Here is a 26,013-nt window from a genome sequence, read left to right as displayed (position 1 = left end):
AATCCAGATATGTTAACTCCAGATCTAACATTCTTTCCACTATACAACATTATCCTACATTTGTACAAATAGCCTCCACTGATTTTATCAACTTTGACGCATATATAAAATATGGCTCTTTTCAGAGAAAAGAAACTAAGGCGGAATTTCCTCACAATTTTTATTTTATTTGTTTATTTATTTATTTATTTTTGAGGCAGGGTCTCGCTCTGTCGCCCAGGCTGGAGTGCAATGGTGCAATATTGGCTCACTGCAACCTCCACTTCCCAGGTTCAAGTGATTCTCCTGTGTCAGCCTCTGGAGTAGCTGGGATTATAGTTGCCTGCTGCCACACCCAGCTAATTTTTGTATTTTTAGTAGAGAAAGGGTTTCATCATGTTGGCCAGGCTGTTCTCAAACTCCTGACCTCGGATAATCTGCCCGCCTCGGCCTCCCAAAGTGCTGGGATTACAGCCATGAGCCACTGCGCCCAGCCCATTCTCATAATTTTTAATCAGTCATCTATATCTCTTTTTTATTTTCTTTGAGACAGAGTCTCACTCTGTTGCCCAGGCTGGAGTACAGTGGCACGATCTCAGCTCACTGCTACGTCCACCTCCTGGGTGCAAGCGATTCTCATGCCTCAGCCTCCTGAGTAGCTGAGATTTCAGGTGAGCACCACCACACCCAGCTAATTTTTGTATTTTTAGTAGAGACGGGGTTTCACCATGTTGGCCAGGCTAGTCTCAAACTCCTGACCTCAGGTGATCCACCCACCTCGGCCTCCCAAAGAGCTGGGATAACAGGCGTGGACCACTGTGCCCGGCCTATAGCTCTTTCTTATCTAATAAATCCCTATGCTCACCTTTTCTTCTTGCCTTTTTTCCCCCAGGGCAATGTTACAGTCCTGCTATTTATCCAGCCACTGATTAAGCTGGCTAAAGCTGGCAGGACCTTCAAATTAATCTCGCATACAATGTCCCCCCTGCCTGGCCATGAGCACAGTCAGGCAAGGTCTACGGGTATGCCCTTCTCCTTGCTTTTGTTCTATCATCAATATACGTCATATTTATTTCATTCTTTACATTCACCAGTATTTTCCGAATGTGTCCTACATATTAATTTATATCTTGGAGGCAGTCTAGTATTGTAGATAGAAAGATAAAAGATTTTTAAGAGTAAGAAAGACCTGATTTCAGGTTCATGTTTGACATGCACTAGATTGTGCTTATCAGGCAAGTTTTAACATCTCTGTGCCTCAGTTTTCATATCTGTACAATTATGATAATTTCTACACTTCACAGGGTATTTGAAAAGAGTAAATGAAAAAACATAAAGTTCTAAGTGAATTGTCGAATAGCACTATCTGATAAAACTTTCTAGAATTAGGGAAAGATTTTATACTTCTGTTATCCAATACATTAGCTACTAAACACATGTAGTTATTAAGTACTTCAAATGTGGCTAGGGTGACTGACAAATTGAATTTTTAACTTTATTTAACTTTAATTTAAATTGGAAGTCTTAAACTATTCATTGCAAACAAAAACAGCAGAGCAACCTCTTGTGTCTTCTAAAGTTCATTTATAATTATGATAAATATAAATATAGTTTAGTTACTAAGCTAGTATCCCTCATCCTGCCTAGCTAGATCATTTCACAAGAGGAAAGCAGTAAACATCAATAAAACTAAATATAAACAGGCTTGGCATTTGTGGTTTTCTCTCTGGTTCTGTTTCTCAAGGTGTTGTGATCTGTCGGTGTTTTTCCAGCATGAATCACAAAGCACCAGGGATTCATTTCTGGAATCCTTTGCTCACCCCAAGTCTTCAGTTTGCTGACCAAGATATAACAACAGAATTGTTTTAATACCCTTTTCTGGAAAGGTACCCGGATGTTCTGCCCTTTTTTCTCCCTTAAGGATCTTTTGGTAATTAAAATATATATATATAATTAAATTTGCTGCATTTATAACTTTCTGTCCTCTTTCGTCCATTTGAAAGAAATCCCCAAAGCTTTAGGATGGGCCAAATATTAAAATATAAATATTAAGTCCACATCCAAGCTGTAAGTTCCCAATGAGAATCATCGAGGTCCCAAGAGAACACTTTCAACACATGAGCCTCATCATTCCCACACCTGTTTCTAAGGAAAGTTCCCCAGAAGGGGTCTCATCATGGATCAAAACAGGTAAACTTACTTCAGATGTTCACCAAATGTAGTAGTTATTCGATAGATGGCAGTTTTCAGTGATGCTCTGAATGCAAATCTTAATGTTTTATATGAAGTGTCCACAAGGCTTCCTGAAATCCGGGGTGGTTTACTGGAAGCATGAGGAAGCTTAAAGTACTTGTCGACTGCCTACAACAAGAAAGAAAACACATTAGTTTAGATTATAGAGAAAGTCAACCTAGGCCACGTGCTGTGGCTCACGTGTGTAATCCCAACGCTTTGGAAGGATGAGGCAGGAGGACTGCTTGAGCCCAGGAGTTCCACCGTACTCCAGTCCGGGCAACAGAGATCCTATCTCAAAAAAATTAAATTAAATTAAATTAAATTAAAAATTAAAAAGAAAAAAAGTCACTTTAGTCCAAAGAATTAAGATTTGAGATAGATACAAATGGATATATATAGAGAGATATATACATATCTATAGATATGCTATAACACATTTCTTATTGTAGATCCCAGTCAAAAGAGTTTTCATAAACAATGCAATAGGGAGGCTCAGCTACTATGACAGCTACCAGGCCCCCCAAAAATCCAGACTTGGCCTCAGAAATGAAGCTATCATTCAATAGCCTTGAAAATGCAAAGCCTGAAGCCAAACACCGACGTCCTACTCTGCTTATGATGTGTGACAGGCAGGAGGAGCTTTATTAAAAGACCTCAGCAAAAAAAAACGGACCAAACTTTATACTTTACAGAAATAGTTATTCACTAAATAGTTTATCTTCCTTTTCAGTTCCGATAAGGCATTTATGACCCATGATAGATGATACCGTTACATCATGAGGTCCCCACGGAAAAATAAACTGACAAGATATAATGGTATAAGCGTACTATTTATAGTTATGAATGTAACCACCAAAAGCACTGAAAACAAAAATAATTAAAACTATGTTTGCCATCATGTTCTTAATTTCAAGAGCTCTTTAACATCATCTGTTCTTTTTTAATAGCATCCTATTTTTGTTTCAAAGATGCAATATCCTTTATTTCTGAGGATTCTGATAGCTTTTTTGTTTAGTTTCTTCCAAGCTGATTTTCCCCCTTTGCTCCTTTTAGTCTCTAACTTCTGCATGAGAGACTTTCTTCAGAAATCTACTGATCCTCGCTCACAAATGCAAGTGGGACCTGCTAAAGAGCTGAGCACCAATGATAAATGCATGACTGGGGATTACAGACAAGGGGCTTCACACTGGGTCATCTGCAGGGAATTTTGCAGGGTGAACCCTCAACTCAGTTCTTGGACTGGTCCGAGTGCCCAAAGAAAGTTTTCTAGTATCCTGACTACAGGGCCTGGCCCCAGTGTTCTGAAGCCAAGAGGACACCAGGGCTTTTGAACTCATCCCTCTTCTTTAGTACAGCACCCATAACTCCCCCAGACTGGGTGTTCTACTCTCTCTTAAAGGATAAACCTCAGACTACAGTGGAGGAGGAGCAATTACCCCACAGCATAGGATCTAGGGATCTAACTAATTTTCAAACAGCTCTCACCCAAACCTCTTTATTTTGGGTGCCTGTCCCTTCACCCTTGGTTCTTGAGTTACTTGGTGCTTCTCCCACCACCAATTTGAAATCTGCCTCTGGAATCTGCTAAGTTAGCTATCTCAACCATCTGCTTTCCAGCTTTGAAAGTTTTGTTGCTATTATGTCCTCTCCTGTTTATGGATTTATGTATTATAAAATACCTTTTCTATAGTTTAGTAGAGTTTTGGGGAAGGAACAAAATTTGATGCATGTGTTCAGTCTGCCACGGTAACTTCAGTGTTATTTAATATTTCACTGAATTTCACTGAATTTAGTGCTATTTAAGTATTTCACTGAATTTGAACTACTACCTAAAATTATCTCAAGCATGTTCCAGTCTTAGGAAACATTTTTAAAAGTGATAGTAGAAAAAATAAAATGATTGGACTCAGAGTTATCATGGCACATTGAACAAATGCATCAAATCTTGTTCCATCATAATGGAAAAGTTATATTCTTTTCAATTTTCTTGCAAATGTCCTGATTAACCCTCAGTATACCAGGAAAAATAGTCATCATCATTACTGCCTGGGTCCTATGAATACTTTATATCTTTTGTAGTCTAAAATCATTTTACAAACAATTTACAGATGACAAGGTAATGTAAAATAACATCATAAAACTTTAAATAAGAAGACCAGGCACAATGGCTCACACTTGTAATCCCAGCACTTTGGGAGGCTGAGGCGGGAGGACTGCTTGAAGCCAGGAGTTCTAGACCAGCCTGGGCAACATAGAAAGATTCTGTCACTACAAAAAATTTTAAAATTAGCTGGATGTGGTCCAACACCTGTAGTCACAACTACTCAGGAGACTGAGGTGGGTGGGAGGATTACTTGAGCCCAAGAGTTCAAGGTTACAGTGAACCATGATCATGTCACTGTACTCTAGCCTGGGCAAAACAGCAATACTCTGTCTCTAAAAAAAATAAATAAATAAAACAAAATAAAAATGAAAATAAGAATATAAACATGGCAAATCCAAATTTTTATTCCATATTTTCTAGGTTTTGAAGGTATACACACCTGAAAAAAGCAATGTCCTTTGAATGCAACTAGCTGTTCACCAGCTATTATGCATAAATCTGGAATATATCCATCTTGTAAATACTAATTCCAAATTTAAGCTGTATCTCTAATAGGTTCTAGCTCATCCATACTGCTGGTTCTTTTTCTTGTATTTGCACCATCAAAATGCAGTACCTTAAAAAACTTTAGACAACTCATAATTTTGCTGAACAAAGAAGTACAGCCATTTTCTTTGCACCTTAATTGCAAAACATTTTCTTTTTCTTTCTTTTTATTTTTGAGACAGAGTATCGCTCTGACGCCCAGGTTGGAGTACAGTAGTGCGATCTCGGCTCACTGCAACCTCTGCCTCCAAGGTTCAAGCGATTCTCCTGCCTCAACCTCCCAAGTAGCTGGGATTACAGGCGCCCACAACCACACCCACCTAATTTTTTCGTTTCTTTTTTTTTTTTTTTTTTTTTTTTTTGAGACGGAGTCTTGCTCTGTTGCCCAGACTGTAGTGCAGTGGCACGATCTCGGCTCACTGCAAGCTCCGCCTCCTGGGTTCACACCATTCTCCTGCCTCAGCCTCCCGAGTAGCTGGGACTACAGGCATCCGCCACCATGCCCAGCTAATTTTTTGTATTTTTAGTAGAGACGGGGTTTCACCGTGTTAGCCAGGATGGTCTCAATCTCCTGACCTCATGATCCGCCCGCCTCAGCATCCCAAAGTGCTGGGATTACAGGTGTGAGTCCCGCGCCTGGCCATTTTTTCATATTTTTAGTAGAGACAGGGTTTCACCATATTGGCCAGGCTGGTCTTGAACTCCTGACCTCAAGTGATCCGCCCACCTCAGCCTCCCAAAGTGCTAGGATTACAGGCATGAGTCACCACACCCAGCTGCAAAACATTTTCATTCTTAGGTTTATAAATACAAATTCAAATGATCAATTCCAGTGGCTTTTTTTCTTTGACATCACCTATTGCCTTCTTATCTTTGTATACACACACCTACCTCCAGCACCTATCCCCTTACAAATTGTATAAAGTAAATTTTGGCGCACAAATACAACAGAAAATGAAGGAACACTGGTCATGTGTACTCTGAGCAAAATGAGATATTTAACTTTTTATTATAAAATACTGTGGGATGAAGTCTTTCCTGTTGAATGACTTACTAAATAAGCATACCATACCAGATATATTTCCTTTCTCTCCTTAAAAACATATTGTTCTGTAATCTTTGGGTTTCAGGAAAATATATCTAGAATACATCAACTGAAGGTTCACAGTCTGAAATTCCTCTTTTTTTTTTTTTTTATGAGACGGAGTCTTACTCTGTCATCCTGGCTGGAGTGCAATAACTAACGATCTCAGCGCACTGCAACCTCTGCCTCCCTGGTTCAAGCGATCCTCCCACCTTAGCCTCCCTAATAGCTAGGACTAGCAGGCATGCGCCACCATGCCCAGCTAATTTACTGCTATTTCTAGTAGAGATGGGGTCTCACCATGTTGGCCAGGCTGATCTCAAACTCCTGACCTCAAGTTATCTGCCCTCCCCGGTTTCCCAAAGTGCTGGGATTACAGGCATGAGTTACCGCGCCCAGTCCCAAAACTCCTCTTATATTTCACCGTCACCGTTAAAATCTAGAGCTATGCTGTCCAATATGGCAACCACTAGCCATATGTAGCTATTGAGCACCTGAAATGTGGCAGGTCTGAACTGAGATATGCTACAAAGTGAAAAATAAACACCAGATTTCTAAGAATTAGCATGTAAAAATGGATATAAAAGATCTCATTGGTAATTTTATCTTGATTACATGATAAAATGATACTACCTTAAATACTGGTTTAAATAAACTGTACTATTAATGTCACCTGCATTTTGTTAATTTATCTACCAGAAAATATAAGAGTACATAGGTGACTGCATTTTATTTCTATTGGACAGAACTGGTCTAGAGTGCTGCTATCTGTCTCTCCGCATTTGTCTTCCAATGTGTCTCAGTAATTGTTTTATTGGCAATTTTCTTCCCTTTACCATTATGGACAGAAAATTTAAAAATTATGAATTATCAATTGTATTCAGTGAAAACTTTAAAAAAGACTACAAAGATATGTGTCTAGACTTTTTATATAGCTTTTCATGAAAAATCATGCAATACTACATGATTTTATCATTCTTCTGTTTTCATATCAGTCTTTTTTACAACATAATAACTAATGAGTAATGATAAAATAATTCCTAGGATAATCGACAGCAAATTGTTATAAGATAGTGAAAATGTACAATCACTAGATCTATAATATACCTTAGATTTTAAAAGGGCCCAACAGACCTACATGGATAATTGCAAGAGAATACATTTTGTTGATTTTTTTTTTTTTTTTTGCTTTTTTAGACAGGGTCTCACTCTGTTGCCCAGGCTAGAGTGCAGTAGTGCAATCAGACCTCACTGTAGTCTCAAACTCAAGCAATCCTCCTGTCTCAGCCTCCTCACTATTAGAGGCTACAGGTACACACCACAGCACCCAGCTAATTTTTTTAAAACCTTTTATAGAGACAGGATATCGCTTTGTTGACCGAGCTGGTCTTGAACTCCTGGCTTCAAGCAATCCTCCCACCTCAGCCTCTCAAAGTGCTGGGATTACAGATGTGAGCCATCACACCCAACCTTGTTGAATTTTTTAAATAAGTAATTGCTCTCTTTGTTCTGTACAAGACCTCTAAGAAAGAATAAAGGTCCTAAAATAGCAATCTTTATAAATAGTTAGAAATGCTCAAAAAAGAAATGCAAAAAATCAATTAGGTCCAACACACCCTAATGGTATAAGCATTAAATTAAGAAGGAAAATCTCAGTTTAGAGTAAACGTGCCCTTAACCCCTCTCTTATTCTCACTAATCTCACACTAGCCACATTTGTAACAAAAGATAAGCAGGCCTCAGGTTTAGAGACCTCAGCAAATAAGAGTATCAAGCTAGAATTTAAAATCATTGACTTTTCTCACTTTAATTGCCTTATCCTTAATTCTGATATCAAAAAGCACTGAACACAAAAAAATTTCTGTAACCTTATTTTTTCTTTGTGAGACAGGGTCTCATTCTGTTGCCCAGGCCGGAGTGTAGTGGTATGATCACAGCTCACTGAGCTTTGACCTCCCAGGCTCAAGTGATCCTCCCCGCTCAGCCCCCAAGTAGTCGGGACTATACGCTTGTGCACCTCCCCACCTAAATTTTGTTGTTGCTGTTGTTGGAGACAGGATTTCACCATATTGACCAAGGGCTCAAGCAATCCATCAGCCTTGGCCTTCCAAAGTGCTGGGATTACATGTGTGTGCCACCATGCCCAGACAATCTTTTTTTTTAAAGTGATATGATGTTGTAACAAAAGATGTAAATCTTTTGGTGGCAAAGCTGACCTGACCTGGACTCATCTGGCAGTAAAACATGACCTGTGTTGACAAAGGCTATTTACAGTCTTCATCCCACTTTACCCCACTTAATCTGAATATTCAGAGAGTTAACCGGAGAAAAGCATTAATGTATCTGATTAAGGGGATTCTACCTCAGATACCAAAAGGAATGTAATGCAGTATATGATATATATACACACACACTATGTCACATTTTTAAAATTAAAAAACATCTGAATTCTGAAATATATGTTAGGGTTTGAGATAAAGGACTACAGACCTATATTCTATTTGTAGCAAGTCAAACTAGTTTTCCTTTACAATAGTCATAAAATTTCCTTTTAAATAAATTTATGTTTAAAATAAATGACTTAGCTGGGCGTGGTGGCTCACGCCTGTAATCCCAACACTTTGGGAGGCCAGGCAGGAGGATCGCTTGAGCCTAGGAGTTGGAGCCCAACTTGGGCAACAAAGGGAGACCTTATCTCTTTATGGAAAAAAAAAAAAAAAATGAATGAATGACTTAAAACACTAAGTAAATAAAAGCTCAGGGAAATAAGATATGACTACATGACAACAGTATGTGATAATATAGTTATGACAAAAATTATGAAGATAATATATGAATAGTTTAAACTGGGTATCTGACACTGTCTGCTAGATTGCTTGCTAATAGTATTGACAGCAATACTTTTTTTTAACCTTTCTTTTAATCTGAAAGATCTTTTCTCCTGTATAAGAAATATCGTGTGGCTGGATGCAGTGGCTCACGCCTATAATCTCAACACTTTAGGAGGCCGAGGCAGGCAGATCGCTTGAGCTCATGAGTTCAAGAGCAGCCTGGGCAACATGGCAAAACCCTGTCTCCACTAAAAGTACAAAAAACTAGTTGGGCATAGTGGTGCATGCCTGTGGTCCCAGCTACTTGGGAGGCTGAGGTGGGAGGATCACTTAAGCCCAGCGTGTGAAGTTGCAGTGACCAGTCTGGGTGATAGAGCAAGAATGTCACGCAAAAAAAAAAAAAAAAAAAAAAAAAGTCATGCAGCATAGGAATAATGACAACAAAGTAATAAGAGCTAACCTTGGCCGGGCGCGGTGGCTCAAGCCTGTAATCCCAGCACTTGGGGAGGCCGAGACGGGCGGATCACGAGGTCAGGAGATCAAGACCATCCTGGCTAACACGGTGAAACCCTGTCTCTACTAAAAATACAAAAACTAGCCGGGCGAGGTGGTGGGCGCCTGTAGTCCCAGCTACTTGGGAGGCTGAGGCAGGAGAATGGCGTAAACCCGGGAGGAGCTTGCAGTGAGCTGAGATCTGGCCACTGCACTCCAGTCTGGGCGACAGAGCGAGACTCTGCCTCAAAAAAAAAAAAAAAAAAAAAGAGCTAACCTTTACTAAGTACCTATTATGGGTCATACATGCCAAGGGCTTTACAGAGATAATCTCATTTATTCTTCACAACCCTATGAGTTAGCTAGCTACTATTATCATCATTCCCATCTTCCAGATATAAAAACTGATGTTTAGAGATTGCCACATTTATTGGTTCTATACTTTTTGTTTTTGTTTTTACATTTTATGCTTTCTGAAATGAAGATGTATGTTCCAATTAATGGCATCTTAGATGCGAAGAAATATAATAAATGTTATTTTCCAACTAGGAAACAGTAGAAGCTGGAATTCAGACACACAAGTCAGTCTGACTCCAGATCTCACACTTTGACACATCTGCCATACTGTCATTCTATTGGGAAAAAGGAGGTTAAGAAATGCAAACCTCTGCCAAGCTCTCCCAAAGGTAATCTAAAAGGGTGGCCTGCGAAGGACTTCGGGTTCAAAACCCTAGTTTCCAATTTTGACTCAACCATTTACTAGGTACAATCATGAATAAGTTGTACTCATACAGAAAACAGTTTCTGAAAGACTCCAGCGTGCAAAATAAAAAATAAGCCTTCTTTTAACCTCACAGGGTTTTACAAAAAAAAAAATTTTAACAATTTCTTTTGGAATACTATGCAAATATTAGGTAAAGCAGCATAGGACTTTACAGAAACCAAGAAGAGACTCTGACTGGTACAATGTTGGTCAAGGGTATCTGGGACTTCAAATCCATAGCTCCGGCCCTCAAGAATATTCCTTTCTTTCCCCCATTCCTCCTTCCAACCCCTACATTCTCCAGGAGCCATTAATTATCTCACATCTCTCTATCCCCTACTTGCAAGACTAGCTCAGATTCACCTGTCATATGTTCTCTGATCATCCTGCATTTCTTTTTTTCTTTTTTTGAGACAGAGTTTTGTTCTTGTTGCCCAGGCTGAAGAGCAACGACACAATTGCAGCTCACTGCAACCTCTGCCTCCCAGGTTCAAGCGATTCTCCCACTTCAGCCTCCCAAGTAGCTATGATTATAGGCATCCACCACCACGCCCGGCTAATTTTTTGTATTTTTAGTAGAGACAGGGTTTCACCATGTTGGCCAGGCTGGTCTCAAACTCCTGACCTCAGGTGATCCACCCGCCTCGGCCTCCCAAAGTCCTGGGATTACAGGCATCAGCCACCGTGCCCAGCCTCATCCTGCATTTCTCTGCACAGTAGCACTGTGGCACTGACTACAACTGTAGTTCTTTGTATGATTATCTGTTTTACATCCTGGAAGCTCCTGGAGGGCAGGAACCCTGTCTTTTTCCATTCTGTATCGTATCACATGCTAACTGCTTGATAATTAAATAGTTACTGGAGGGATGGATCTGTGAATAGCATAAAGGTAAACATCAATATTCCAAGTACATCAAAATTTGGCCTTCAAATGACAAGGCAAAAAAATATAATAGATAGGGCTGATCAACTTCATCAGGATGACAATGTCCTTTCCACAGAAACCAAGGTTATCTAAAGAATGTAAAACATATTTTAAAAACGAAAAGGTTCTGGAGATGGATGGTGCTGATGACTGCATAACAATGTGAATATATTCAATGTCATAGAACCATACACTAAAAAATAGATTAAAAATTGTCATTTTTATATTATGTACATTTTACTAAGTTTAATTTTTTTTTTTTCCTAGAGACAGGGTCTCACTCTGTTGCCCAGCCTGGAGGACAGTCACATAACTCACTGCAGCCTCAAATTCCTGAGCTTACATGATCCTTCAGCCCCAGCCTCCCAAGTAGCTGGAACTATAGGCTAGCATCATCACACTCGGCTAATTTTTAAAGTTTTTTTATAGACACTGTCTCACTATGTTACCCTGGCTGGTCTTGAATTCCTGACCTCAAGCTATCCTCCTGCCTCATAGCCTCCCAAAACGCTGGGATTACAGGCATGAGCCAACGCATTTAGCCAAAAAATTTTAATTATAAAATATGTCATTTTGGTTCCTAATATTTTGTATGTAAGCACCCTTTTTAAAAACAACAATAAAATCCTATGGACTTCCAGAGGTTAATACTTGCCGTCCATCCACTGATAAAGGAAATAACTACTATGAATTCAGCAATGTTTTCAAATGAATTTGTATTTTAATTAACCAAAACAGCATGTAAAAACATCTGAGAAAACAGCTGCAAACATGTTGGAGAAATGGTAACCATTCAAATGAAAGTATGTATGTCCCTTATAATAACTGTGATCTCCAGGATGGTCTGGGCATTGGCAGAAACCACTGAGCTAGCTAGCATTTCCATCACTCTACTCCTTGCCCTCTGAATAGTTTGAAGAGTGAAAGGCTCCCCTTCCCTTTCACATTTTGCCTTTAATGATTCAGTGAAATGGCTGATGTTATTGATACTGAAAAGTAAAACAAAAGGATAGAACAGTTGCACACAATTGTTCCTTAGTAACACCCAGAAGCCAGTAATGTACAACTTGCCTTAAATTACAGAGATACTTAGAACTTACTGTCTTCACTTTGATCCCTTCTAGACCAAAGAACAGAAAGCCAAAAACATATAACAGGGATCATATGAGTCACATCACATTCCTGCCTCTCAAAACAAAAAGATGGTTTGGGAGCATTTTAATCAACCCATTGCATCAGAACTGTCACTAAATTTAAGCCCCAAAACAGAAGCCTTTGTCTACTGAACCAGCAATGATGCAATCCAGCAGCCATCCAACAAGCATTTAGTAAGTGCCTGTCATTTGCCAGCTACTATATCAGATGATGGGAAGAGAGGTAAGACAAAGTCCCCACCTCTACTTGCTAATATGAAGAGGAGACAATAAAAGTCAATAAAGACAATAAAGTATTGAGGGCGGAGTTATAGAGTCGAGTCAGACCAAAGGAGAAAAATATGTTCTAGACAAAAAAGGAAAGAAAAGGCAGCACGTGCAGAGTTAGAGTCAAGTTAAGAAAATAAGATATATTTGGTGGGAGGCAGAGACTGAATAGTGTATGGTGGTTATAAGAGCAGAGGACTCATGGGAATAGCAGAGTGGCTGGAATGAGAGCACAAAGTAACTCAGTTGAGGGTCTATGGGGCAAGAGGATGTAATAATTCAGGACAAAAATGCCAAGATCCTGAAGCAAGGCAGGAGGGATCGGCAAGAGAATGGGTGGATAGTGGAACTGCCACATGGGTGCAGCTCAAGGACATGGGGACAAAGGAGTTGAAGGAATTGGTAATAAAGTGGTTGAAATAATAGACTACAAGGTCCAAACTGGATACAGAAAGGCATATACGTAGTCAGGAGGGAGCTGAAAGACAACGAACATGGGGAAAAGGAACTGGAAATCCTGGTAGGATCAAAGAAACTGTACAGAAGCAGCAAGGACATGGAAGGGCTGCACCTGGAGCAAGGGCTCTTACACTGGGTCCATAGACCTAAGGGAAAAATTCCGGGGGTACAAACTTGAATTACACATTTATCTTTACTAAGATCTAATTAAAATCTAGCATTTCCTTCAACTATGAATGTAAGCAACAAATCGTAGTAGCATTAGCAGTTCCTATGACTTTGTCACCAACAGAAATCACCAATATCTCCATATCCCAATACAATTGTTACAGTTATTCTGAAATACCATTCATCTTATCCCTACCTCAAAATAAGTTACTGGACTCACTGACAGATCTTGTTATGTAATGCAATAATTAAAAACCACATATTACTGTATCATAAATTTAACATCTTGATAATTATATTTCAATATAACTGATTTTCTTTCTAATCCTGAGCACTTCATGCATTTAAGAACATGATTCTGAGAAGAAGTTCATGGGCTTCAACAGACTGCCAAAGGAATCTTTGGAACAAAAACATTTAAGGACTCTAGCTTACAGGGTAGAATCCTGGAGTTTCAAGCTCTGGCTGTGGAGTATTCAGGGAATAATTGGGCCTAGGTGATAGTTGTGGGTTGAGAGGGTACACAAACGGGTAGTGAAGAGGAGGAAGTCAACGAATTGTGCAGACAGGGTGTCGGGCAGATTACCCACACAGACTCTGAATTACTCATTACAATCAACCTCAGGATATAGAGTGGGGAAAAAAAAAAAAAACTGTGAGGCAGTTTGCAAAATCTGATGATGGCAGAGCATGACCAAAAGGTTGATCATGATGTGGCTTAAGGGAAAATAGACATTATAAGCCCACATAAGGAGGAGTTTTATACTGAGAAGCTAAGTATCAGGTCACTGGTCCTGTTCTCTTTGTTCCATCTTTTCTCAACATCCAAAAATATGCTTCTTTGCCTTGTTCTACTCTGCCCCTCCAAAGTATTCTCCATTCCAACTCCCCTGTTTCTAAGTAAACAGGGCCTGCTATGACTTAAATTTGTCACTCAAAAAGGATGTGCTAGAAACTTAATCCCCAATGCACCAGTGTTGAGAGGTGGGGCCTAATGGGAGGTGTTTAGGTCAGGAGGACTCCACTCTCAAGAATGAGTTAATGCAGATTATAGAGACCATCCTGGCTAACACAGTGAAACCTTGTTTCTGCTAAAAATACAAAAATTAGCTGGGCATGGTGGTGGGCACCTGTAGTCCCAGCTACTGGGGAGGCTGAGGCAGGAGAATGGTGTGATCCCAGGAGGCGGAGCTTGCAGTGAGCCAAGATCACACCACTGTACTCCAGCCTGGGTGACAGAGCGAGACTCTGTCTCAAAAAAAAAAAAAAAGAAAAAAAGAAAAAAATACATAAATCAGTTGGGCATAGTGGCATGCACCTGTACTCCCAGCTACTCAGGAGGCTGAGGCAGGAGAATCACTTGAACCCGGGATACGGCAGTGGCAGTGAGCTGAGATCACACCACTGCACTCCAGCCTGGGCAACAGAGCAGAGACTCTGTCTCAAAAAAAAAAAAAAAAGCGGGGAAGGGATGTGGATCTGTAGCTTCTTCCCAGGTCTACTGCACCGCTAATGCCCTGCAATCAGACTGGGCTCTAGTCCCAGCTCTGCCACCTAGGAGATTGTGTGTGAGACCTGAGGTAAGTTGCTGCACTACTAAGCCTCCCTCATCTATAAAAAAAAAAAGGGTGAAAACACTTCCACCTTGCTGACTTCACAAGATAGTTATAAAGATCAAATAATAATGATATCAAATTACTCTCTAGACTATAAGCACTGTACCATTATTGTTATTTTTACACTGCGAGAGTGAAAAAAAAAATGTTATGAGCATCAAAGATATGCCCAAATCATTGTCATCCTATTGTGCAGTCAGAAAAACCAAATACTCGAAGCTGTAGGGAATTACTAGGAAACTATTTATTTACAGAAAGGCATTTGGGAAAGAGTACAAATAATAAAACTATCCATGTAGGCACACACATCTCAAGTAACACACATGAGAAAGTACTCACAAAAAGTACTCAAAGCAAAAAAATCACTGGTTTTGATGGGTAAGATTTTCTAATAGGTAAAATGAATTGAGTTTTAAAGAAAGAAATGGAGAAGCATATTTTCTCTTTGTTATCTTTTATTTTTTTGAGACAGCGTCTCACTCTGTCACCCAGGCTGGAGTGCAATGGCGTAATTTTGGCTCATTGCAACCTCTACCTCCTGGGTTCAAGCGATTCTCCCCCGTCAGCCTCATAAGTAGCTGGGACTACAAGTACACACCACCACACCCCGTGAATTTTTTAAAAATTTTTTGTAGAGACAGAGTTTGATCATGTTGCCCAAGCTTCTCTTCATATTTTAAATGGTTTCCCAAGACCAAAAGATGCACCAGTTTTATCATTTTATCATTTAAGCCTAGTTCAATTCCACTTCCTCCAGAAGGCCTACTATATCCACCAGATGCATTTTTTTTTTTTTTTTTTTTTTTTTTTTTTTGTGAGACAAGGTCTCGCTTTGTGGTCCAGGCTGGAGTGCAGTGGCACGATCTCCACTCACTATAACCTCTGCCTCCTGGGTTCAAGCAATTCTCCTGCCTCAGCCTCTCGAGTAGCTAGGACTACAGGCTCACACCACTGTGTCTAGCTAATTTTTCTATTTTTTTTTTTTTTTGTAGAGATGGGGTTTCAACTTGTTGCCCAGACTGGACTTGAACTCCTGAGCTCAGGTGATCTGCCCACCTTAGCCTCCCAAAGTGTTGGGATTATAGGTACAAGCCTCCAGATGCTATCTCTACATGCCTCTAGCACTTAGTGTTTACAGCTGTCATGTGACATAAGGTGACATAAAAAGTACCAAGCAACATGAAGTTAGAAAAAGAAGCCTGCTGCAAAGCAGAAAGCATGTGTTTTATTTTTTGCCCTTCTTTAAGTCTAGGACCAAGAAAACCTATTAGTTAAAACTAGCCATCAAGCCTGGTGATAGGTATCTATTGGCCTCAGCTCTTGAGCCTCAACCCAAAAGGGCACTTTATCTGAATGGGTCATTTAATTACAGGTCACTTTCGGTAGCTACAAATTGTGTAAGGATTCACTTTTGTCAGTGAACAGAAGTCTAGTATTTTAAACAGTGTGTTTAATACCAGAGGCATACCCTACAGGTTTAGTATACTTTCTTTTACTGTTTCTGTAAAATGTTATAAGCAGATTAAAAGTTTTCTCTTCCTAAACTTTTAGTTTTGTTTTTTAAAATAGAGACAGGGTCTCGCTCTGTTACCCAGGCTGCAGTGCAGTGGTGGAATCGTAGCTCACTGCAGCCTCAAACTCCTGGCTCCAATGATTCTCCCACCTCGGGCTCTTGAGTAGCTGGGACTACAGGCATACACCACTATGGCTAGCTAATTTTTTATTTTTTGTAAAAACCAAGTCTTGCCATGTTGCTTAGGCTGATCTCAAACTCTCAACCTCAAGTGACCCTCCAGCCTCAGCCTCCCAAAGCACTAGGATTATAAGCATGAGCCACACCAGCCTCTTTTCTGTCTTTTAGATTGTAATTTCCTGAGGGCGAAAAAGTACATTATTTTAACTTCCAACATGTTCTGTCACTTGATAAATGTGATATATAGGAAACAAGCAAAGCACTGGGTGGGAGGGGAAGATGACCTCTACCCCCTCCCAACCCATAGATTGCTTACCTCTTGCAGTGTCAACAAAGTATTAAGGATAGCTGGCAGTGTAGTCTGGACAACTCCAAATCTATCCTCTGTAAATGATGCTGCTACTAAGTGCGACAGACCTCAAGGGAAAAAACAAAAAAAGGTTAAAAGTGAATCAAAATTAGGCAAAACTATTTGAAATACATCTATTTTAGGAAGGATTAATATTCTGAATACAAAAAGAAATAAAGGCTGGGCATGGTGCCTCACACCTGTAATCCTAACATTCTGGGAGGCTGAGGTGGGCAGATCGCTTAAACCCAGGAGTTAGAGATGAGCCTGGGCAACATGGTGAAACCCCTTCTCTACAAAAAATACAAAATTAGCCAGGTGTGGCACAACAAACCTATAGTCCCAGCTACTCGGGAGGCTGAGGTGGGAGGATTACTTGAGCCCAGGAGGCAGAGGTCGAAGTTAGCAAAGATCACACCACTGCACTCCAGCCTGGGCAAGAGAGTGGGACTGTCTCGAAAATAAAAAGTAAAAATAAATAAATAAATAAATAAATAAAGAGAGGAGCAATTCAATAGAAAAATGGGCAAAAAAATCGGAATAGGCACTGAAAAAAGTACTCAACTGCATTAGTTACGAATAAAATAACAGTCTCTGGCTTTACATTCTATTAGGAAGACAATTTTAAAAATAATATAGTGTTGGGTAATGACATGTGCCAGGAAAAAAAAAAAAAAAAAAAACATGTGGTAAGGGCATACAGCTATGAGGATGATACTTTTCAGAGAATGGTCAGCAAAGGCCTCTGAGCATCATTTAAGCACTGAGAAGGCTGTATCTATATGATGAAAAGAAACAGCTCTTTAACAACTAAGTTTTCATATTTAACATAAGTTAACATAAGTTAAAAACAATCTATCTGTTGCACTTTTTTGAAGTAGAGAAAGATATAAAAGAATCCAGACTTGACAGCCTGAGCAACATAGCAAGACCCTGTCTCTATACAAAAAATATAAAACTTAGCTGGGTGTAGTGGCATGCACCTGTAGTCCAAACTACTCAGGAGGCTGAGGGAGGAGGATTGCATGAGCCCAGGAGTTCAAGGTTGCAGTGAGCTATGATCATGCCATTGAACTCCATCTTGGGAGACACAGCAAGACTCCATCTCTTAAAACAAACAACCAAAAAGACTAAGTGTGGTGGCTCACACCTGTAATCTCAGCACTTCGGGAGGTCAAGGCAGGAAGACGACTTGAGCCCAGGAGTTCGAGGCCAGACTGGATAATCTCGTCTCTATAAAAAAAATTTTTTTTTTTTTTTTTTTGAGAAGGAGTTGTGCTCTATTACCCAGGCTGGAGTGCAGTGGCATGATACTGACTCACTGCAGCCTCCACCTCCCAGGTTCAAGCGATTCTCCTGTCTCAGCCTCCCGAGTAGCTGGGATTACAGGCGCATGCCAGCATGCCTGGCTAATTTTTGTATTGTTAGTAGGGAAGGGGTTTCACCATGCTGGCCACGCTGGTCTCGAACTCCTGACCTCAGGTGATCCACCTGTCTCGGCCTCTCCAAAGTGCTGGGATTACAGGCGTGAGACGCTGCAACTGGTCCAAAAAATTTTTTTAAAACAAAAATTAACAGGGCGTGGTGGTGTGCAACCGTGGCCCCAGCTACTCAGGAGGCTGAGGTGGATTGCTTGAGCCCAGGAGGTCGAGGATACAGTGAGCCGTGTTCATACCACTGCACTTGAGCCTGGACCAGAGCAAAACCCTGTCTCAAAAAAAAAAAAAGAACCCAGGCTCAGTTTCTCTGCTTACATAAAAGAAAAAATTGTGCCCAAATCGAAGTACGCCTAAATATATTTTTTCAAAATGATCTACATAAAACGAAGATATAAAAACGAATCTGTACATTCAAAGACTGAGATCAAGGACCAGAACTGACCTTTCATCTTTCATGGATGATACTTCAATATTTAACTGACAGTTAAAATCACAGTTACAGTTCACAGCCGTTGCTTACCTTCTAATGCCCAAATATGCATTTGGGCATCTGAAAAAACAGCCTGAATGGAGGCCTCTGGGTGCTACAAATAAAAACAAAAACATTTAAGTGAGTTCCCCTGAAAACTCCATTATTTCCTTTAATTAAATATGTAGACTATAAAACAAAAAATTCACAGCTGCCTCTCAAGAATTAAAATTTAAAATAAATTATTTTATATTTAACTTGGTAATTACTCATTTAATACAACAAAGCATTCTACTATCAACTCATTGTGTGGCTCTTGCCAAGTCTCTAAATCTCTGTGCCTCAGTTTCTAATTTAAAGTTACATATACTCAAACCACCTCGGAGGATTAGTACAAAGATCACTTAAGTGAATGGTTACAGAAAATCTTTTTTAAAAACTTGGCTGGGGCCGGGCACGGTGGCTCAGGCCTGTAATCCCAGAACTTTGGGAGGCCAAGGCAGGTGGATCACGAGGTCAGGAGTTTGAGACCAGCCTGGCCAACATAGTGAAACCCCGTCTCTACTAAAAATACAAAAAATTAGCTGGGCATGATGGCGGGCGCCAGTAATCCCAGCTACTCAGGAGGCTGAGGCAGGAGAATCGCTTGAACCCGGGAGGTGGAGGCTGCAGTGAGCTGAGATTGCACCACTGCACTCTAGCCTGGGCAACAAGAGTGAAATTCCATCTCAAAAAAAAAAAAAAGAAAAAGAAAAAAAAACTTAGCTGGGTACAGTGGCTCATGCCTATAATCCTAGCACTTTGGGAGGCCAAGGTGGGTAGATCATTTGAGGTCAGGAGTTTGAGACCAGCCTGGCCAACATGCTGAAACCCCATCTCTACTAAAAATACAAAAATTAGCTAGGTGTGGTGGCATGCGTCTGTAGTCCCAGCTATTTGGGAGGCTGAGGCAGGAGAATTGCTCGAATCCAGATGGTTGAGATTGCAGTGAGCCAAGATCACACCAGTGCATTCCAGCCTAGGATGGCCGGACATGGTGGCTCATGCCTGTAATCCCAGCATTTTGGGAAGCTGAGGTGGGTGGATCACCTGAGTCAGGAGTTCAAGACCAGCCTGGCCAACACAGTGAAACCCTGTCTCTACTAAAAATACAAAAATTAGCTGGGCGTGGTGGCACATGCCTGTAGTCCCAGCTACTTGGGAGGCTGAGGCAGGAGAATCGCTTGAACCTGGGAAGCGGCAGTTGTAGTGAGCTAAGATCACGCCATTGCACTCCAGCCCAGGCGACAAGAGCGAAACTCCATCTCAAAAAAAAAAAAAAAAAAAAAAAAAAACCAAAAATAAATAAATAAATAAAAAATAAAAATAAAAAAATTGGTCAGGCACGGTGGCTCACGTCGGTAATCCCAGCACTTTGGGAGGCCAAGGAGGGCCAATAACCTGAGGTCAGGAGTTTGAGACCAGCCTGGCCAACGTGGTAAAACTCCATCTCTACTAAAAATACAGAACATTAGCCCACGTGGTGGCGCGTGCCTATAGTCTCGGGTACTTGGGAGGCTGCAGTGGGAGAATCGCTTGAACCCGGGAGGCAAAGGTTGCAGTGAGTCAAGATCGCGCCATTGCACTCCAGCCTGGGCGACAGAACAAGACTTCATGTCAAAAAAAAAAAAAAAAAGTCAACAACAACATAACTGCCTACTTGTTATTGCTCTTAAATTGTCTACCTTCAACCCCAAAGAAAAACCAACTAACCTTCGTTTAAAAAATGTTCTTATTTGTACAAATTATGGAGTACATGTGAAATTTCGTTACATGTATATAATGCATGACGATCAAGTCACGGCATTTTGGGTATCCATCACCTGAGTATAATACATTTTTGTGAACTGTAATCATCCTACTCTGGTATCAAACACTGGATTTATTCCTTCTATCTATCTGTGTATTTATACCTTTCAACCTACTTCTCTCCACCCTGCTCCTACCCTCTACCCATCCTTCCCAGTCTCTGTTATCTTTCCATTCTACTCCCATGTCATCAAATTTTTTAGCTGCCACATGTAAGAACATGCAATATTTATCTTTCTGTGCCTGACTTATTTCACTTAAGATTATGATGTCCAGCCAGGCGCAGTGGTTCACACCTTTAATCCCAGCACTTTGGGAGGCCGAGGTGGGAGGATCATGATGTCAGAAGATCGAGACCATCCTGGCTAACATGGTGAAACCCCATCTCTACTAAAAATACAAAAAATTAGCCAGGGGTGGTGGTGGATGCCTGTAGTCCCAGCTACTTGGGAGGCTGAGGCAGGAGAATGGAGTGAACCCGGGAGGCGGAGCTTGCAGTGAGCCAAGATCGCGCCGTTGCACTCCAGCCTGGGCGACACAGCAAGACTCCATCTCAAAAAAAAAAAAAATATATATATATATATATATATGATGTCCAATTCTATCCATGTTGCTGTAAATGACATGATTTCACGCTGCCTAACCTTCTTTAACATACCACCATGGAATAGGGTGGAACAATTTGTCCATTTTAACAAATGCTGTCTTTGGTTATGTACCCAATGAAGCCTATTAAGTACCATATAACAAGCCCATTAAGTTACATTTTTTAACATCAAATAGCAGCACTGTCTATAACTTATCATATAATAGATCCACTTGCAAAACTAGGATCAAAATTAGCCTTTCACTTTCAAGAAAACAGGAGATCTTGGTCACCATGTGGTCTGCCACTTACTGTCTCTGTGCCCTTAGGCTAGCTACCTGACTCCTCTGAGCCCACCATCACACCTGGCTACTTTTTATCTGTAAAATGAATACATATCTCACAGGGATGCTGTTAGAATTAAATGAGGGAACTGAAGCGAGAACAGAGTATGGCACACATAAGACACGCATGGTGAGTTATTTTCCCCTTCTTTTAAAATCAAGCACTGAAGTAAAACTTCAGACAAACCCTCTTCCTTTTGGTGGAAGACAAGACACCTTCCTCTAATGGGTAGCCCAGAGTGGATTATTTTTTGGTAAAGGTTAATGGCTAGTTGGGTGGATCGTCCTTTCCACCATAGTGGAAAAGCAGTTTCAAGCCCCTGAAATGACTGTGTTATGTGTTATCTATATTCTATCAGGGTTGCTTAGACCTCTTTTTTCCACCAGAGTATGACTCCCAAATAATAAATATAACAGATGCCAATATAAACTTTCACTTGAAGGTATTAATGGAGTGAGTGTGACATTAGATAATACTGCAATATCTGCAGAAAGAGAGGCTAGATTTTAAAAGCTAAAAACAAAAATTCTTTCCCCTACATAAGGGCAAAGGTTTTGCACATCAAACGATTAAAGACACAATAGCCACAGCCAGCAAAAACAGGAATGAATCTTTAGCTTCTACAACTAAGATTTTCTCTCCTGTGGCAGCTGGAACAGCGGATACACAAGTTGGGGAGTCATTTCATGTGTGGTCTGAATTATAACTTTTTATTCATCATAAATTTAACACCTGTGATATCATCATCTCTCTTTTGAACACCAAACTGGTCACAAAGATGCTAGTAGGACATGAGTCAAGAAGCACCAGATAGTCACACAAATTTGTTCACTTTGTGAAGATCCGGACAGCAGGAAGGGGTCCATGTTGCCTATCAACACAAAGCTGCCAGCAGCCGAGAGACTCGAGAGGCAACTAGACAGTCAAGCTTCGGAAGCCACTGAAGTGAGATGTGTGTCTAGGGCAACTATTGTTAAAACGGAGGTTCAGTGAAGCACTATGCAAAGCTGCCTGGCTTGATAGGATTAAGCTATAAAATATTTATAAGTCAGATCCTATCTGCTACTTTATTTCATATTTCATTTCCTCCTTCCCCATTCCCAACGCTATAACCACATATTCTTACCTTACTGAAAAAATACATTATCAGCACCCGTTTTGACAAGAAATTCTTAACCTGAGTTGGAAAAAGGGAAGAATTAACACATTTACCTTTTAAATTCTATTCTAATATAACACATTTCCTAGTTCTTCCAGACACTAACTTAAATAAAAAAATGAAACACTTCACATCTTGTGGGCAAAGAATAATAATACTTAAACAATACGCCATGTAACTAAATACCTTTGTACTATAAATTGGATAACCAAGCTAAGCCAACTAACCTAAACTGTATTCCCATGTATACACATTTAACCCCCAAATTAGAGGCCTGACATTAAAAAAAAAAAAAATTCTAAGTGATTTTGGTGAAATTTTTTTCTTTTTTTTTTTTTATTTCAGAAACAGGGTCTCGCTTTGTCACCCAGGCTGGAGTGCAGTTATATGATCACAGTTTACTGCCACCTCAAATTCCTGGGCTCAACAGATTGTCCCATCTCAGTCTCCTGGGTAGCTGGGACTACAGGCATACCACCATGCCTGGTTAATTTTTAAATGTTTTTGTACAGACAGGGTCTCACCATCTTGCCCAGGCTGGTCTCAAACTCCTGGGCTCAAGCAGTCCTCTCATCTCAGCCTCCCAAAGTGTTAGGATTACAGACTGGAGATATTTTTCAAGGCCATATTATTTCTCAATTCTCTATAACTGTCCTGCCCTTTAACCTCTTAATACCCCAAAAAAGAGTATGTTTCTCTCACAGGGAAAAAAAAATCTTGTTTTTTGAGACACGGTCTCACTCTATTACCCAGGCTGGAGTGCAGTGGCATATTCATAGCTCACTGCAACCTCTGCTTTCTGGGCTCAGGTGATTCTCCTACCTCAGGCTCCCACGTAGCTAGGACTACAGGAATGCACCACCACGCCCAGCTAATTTTTGTAGTTTTAGTTGAGATGGAGTTTTGCCATGTTGCCCATGCTGGTCTCGAATTCCCGGGCTCAAGCAATGCTCCCACTTCGGCATCGCAAAGTGCTGAGATTACAGGAAAAAAAGTATCTTAAGACATAAAGTAGTTTTCCACTAGTTGACAATCCCGGGGGAAAAAATGTTCTTAGTATCAGCTAAAAGCTAACCAAACTAACTTAAAAGTGAATCTGCTCCTACCATACTCTCACCCAAAGCTGCATGACTACTCAGAAGGCTGCAGTAAGCAGCACATGTCTGGTTGGGTAAAAGTGACACGGCAGTACTAATGGCATATAGAGCCATATGGGATCCTGAAGTTTATAAAATGCCTTTAACCATTAATTCCCTATTAATAAAGTCATTCCATCAGCAAACATGTTACAATTTCTCCTGAATGGGCATGGCTCGCCCCTGTAATTCCAACACTTTATGAGGCTCAGGCAGGATGACTGCTTGAGGCCAAGAGTTTGAGATCAGCCTGGGCAACATAGCAAGACTGTGTCTCTACAAAAAACAAAAATTAAAAAAATTAGCCAGGCATGGTGGCATGCACCTGTAGTCCCAGCTACCCAGGAGGCTGAGGTGGGAGGATCACTTGAGCCCGGGAGTTCAAGGCTGCAGTGTAGCCATGACCATTACCACTGCACTCCAGCCTGAGCAACAGACAGACCAAGAACCCATCTCAAATTTGTAAAAAAGTTCCTTGACCCCTCAATTCCTCGCAGCTATTGCCCCATTTTTCTGCTCCACTTACAACAAACTCCTTGAAAAATGTGGCTTTTCTTGTGGTCTCCAATTCGTCTACCAATCTCTCCTGAACTCATGCATTTTGGCTTTTGTCCGCACTACTCCAGCCAACAACCCTTGTCAAGGACTCAGTGACCTCCGCATTTCTAGCTCAACAGTTAATTCTCAGCTTCCGCCCAGGCTACCCATCAGCAGCATCTGACACTTCCACCTCCTCCTCCTTGAAACTCTTTCTTTCCTTGGTTTCCTACCCACCTCAGAGGCTGCTCCTCAGTCTCCGTGCTATTCTTCATCTCCCAGACCTTTAGTCATTGGAGGGCCCTTTTCTTGGATATCTCTTTTCTTCTGTATCTACATTCAAGAGTTTGCATCGAGTCTCATGGCTTTGAATACTATCTATACTCTAAAAACTTCCAAAGTTACATTTCTAGCCCAGAACTTTCCCCTACACTACTGCTATATGCCTAATTTCTTACTCGGTATTTTCACCTGGTTGTCTCATAGGTATCTCAAAATTGGCATGTCCAAAATCAAACTCCTGATTTCCCTCCCCTCACCTCTATCAAATTTCCTTCTCCAGAAACATCAGTAAATTCCAACTCAATAAATTGCAACTATATTATTCCAGATCTTCAGGCCAAAAACCTTAACAGTTAACACTATTTCTAGTATACACCACAACCAAACCATAAGCTAATCCTATTCCATCTACCTTAAAATACATACCTAGACCTTCACCACATCTTACAGCCCCCACCACAACCACTCTGGTCACAGATACCACCATCTCCCACTAGATTACTGCAACAGCCTTAACTGAGCTTCCACACCTACCTTGCAAGAGTTTAGTGCCAACACAGCCCCTAGAGTAGCACTTTCAAAATGTAAGTTACATCATATCATTCTTGTGGGCAAAACCATACAGTGGCTTTCCATCCCACTCAGAGATGAAGCCAGTCTTTACTACAGCCAATGGACCCAGTGAGCCCTGGGTGCCTGTTACCTTTCTGATCTTATCACCCACTTACCACTCTCCCCTCACTTACTCTGCTCCAGCCACACTGGTGTCCACATTGTTCTTCGCACAAGCCAAGTCCGTTCCCATCTCAGATCCATTGGGCTGCTCCCTGCCCTCCCTTCAGGTCTCTGATCACTCATTGCCTTATCAGTGAGACTTCCCCTTATCACTCCACATAAAATGATACCCACTCCCCTAGGAATTCTCTATCTTCCTTGCTCTATTTTTCTAGATAAGACTTAAGACATTTCAAATGCCTTCCTTCTTATGCATATTTTCCATATCTTGAATATGACCTACTGAGATGCATCTTACAGTCAATAGCATGTCATGGTTTAAGGTATCATTTTTTTCTTAATAGTACATGTCTTAAAATTAATGATATTTTATATTTCAGAGAAACAGAATATAACACATTTGCTTACTCACTGATTTCCCCTCACTCGAATGTGAATATTACATGGGCAAGGACTCTGTTTTGTTTGCTTTTTTCTCAGTGCCTAAAAGTATACCTTGGATAATATAAAGAACTCAAATATTTCTTACATGAGATAATTCACAAATTATCAGGTTAAGCCATATGAAATTACAATGTGTATAGCTCAAACCAGTCAAATACTGGCTGTTTCATTTGAGTCAACTTAAGCAAATATACATCCTATAACCATATCATCCTACCTGTTCACGTTTATTCTGAATCCATGAATAAATCACACTGGGCTGTCTCATTGTCTTACCCTCAGCACTAATAGAGGTAGATGGAGAAGGATTAGAAAATTCAGGCATTTGCTGATCTATTTTTAAAAAAGAAAAGGCAAGATAAGAACTT

At 40.5% G+C, this 26,013-nt stretch overlaps 1 protein-coding gene and 1 non-coding gene across 4 annotated transcripts in view; both read right to left on the bottom strand.

Moving 5' to 3' along the window:
* NDC1 (NDC1 transmembrane nucleoporin) overlaps window positions 1-26,013 on the bottom strand; it is a 66,692-nt gene that overhangs the window by 4,551 nt on the left and 36,128 nt on the right. For all 3 annotated transcript variants that reach the window (XM_010372314.2, XM_030913072.1, XM_010372322.2), the window contains 5 exons: window positions 25,863-25,978; window positions 22,479-22,529; window positions 18,625-18,688; window positions 16,633-16,733; window positions 2,180-2,340 (listed from right to left, as the gene is read on the bottom strand). In XM_010372314.2, the coding sequence (XP_010370616.2) occupies window positions 2,180-2,340; window positions 16,633-16,733; window positions 18,625-18,688; window positions 22,479-22,529; window positions 25,863-25,978 (493 nt within the window). The remainder of the gene's footprint in view (window positions 1-2,179; window positions 2,341-16,632; window positions 16,734-18,624; window positions 18,689-22,478; window positions 22,530-25,862; window positions 25,979-26,013) is intronic.
* Window positions 874-1,009, bottom strand: LOC115892560. The gene has a single exon (XR_004052429.1). It is a non-coding gene; the product is annotated as a small nucleolar RNA SNORA58 (small nucleolar RNA).

Source organism: Rhinopithecus roxellana, chromosome 12 (genome assembly GCF_007565055.1).
Source record: "Rhinopithecus roxellana isolate Shanxi Qingling chromosome 12, ASM756505v1, whole genome shotgun sequence".
Taxonomy (NCBI): Eukaryota; Metazoa; Chordata; class Mammalia; order Primates; family Cercopithecidae; genus Rhinopithecus; species Rhinopithecus roxellana.
The sequence above is the reverse complement of the archived record's forward strand: the minus strand, read 5'-3'. Positions and strand labels throughout refer to the sequence as shown.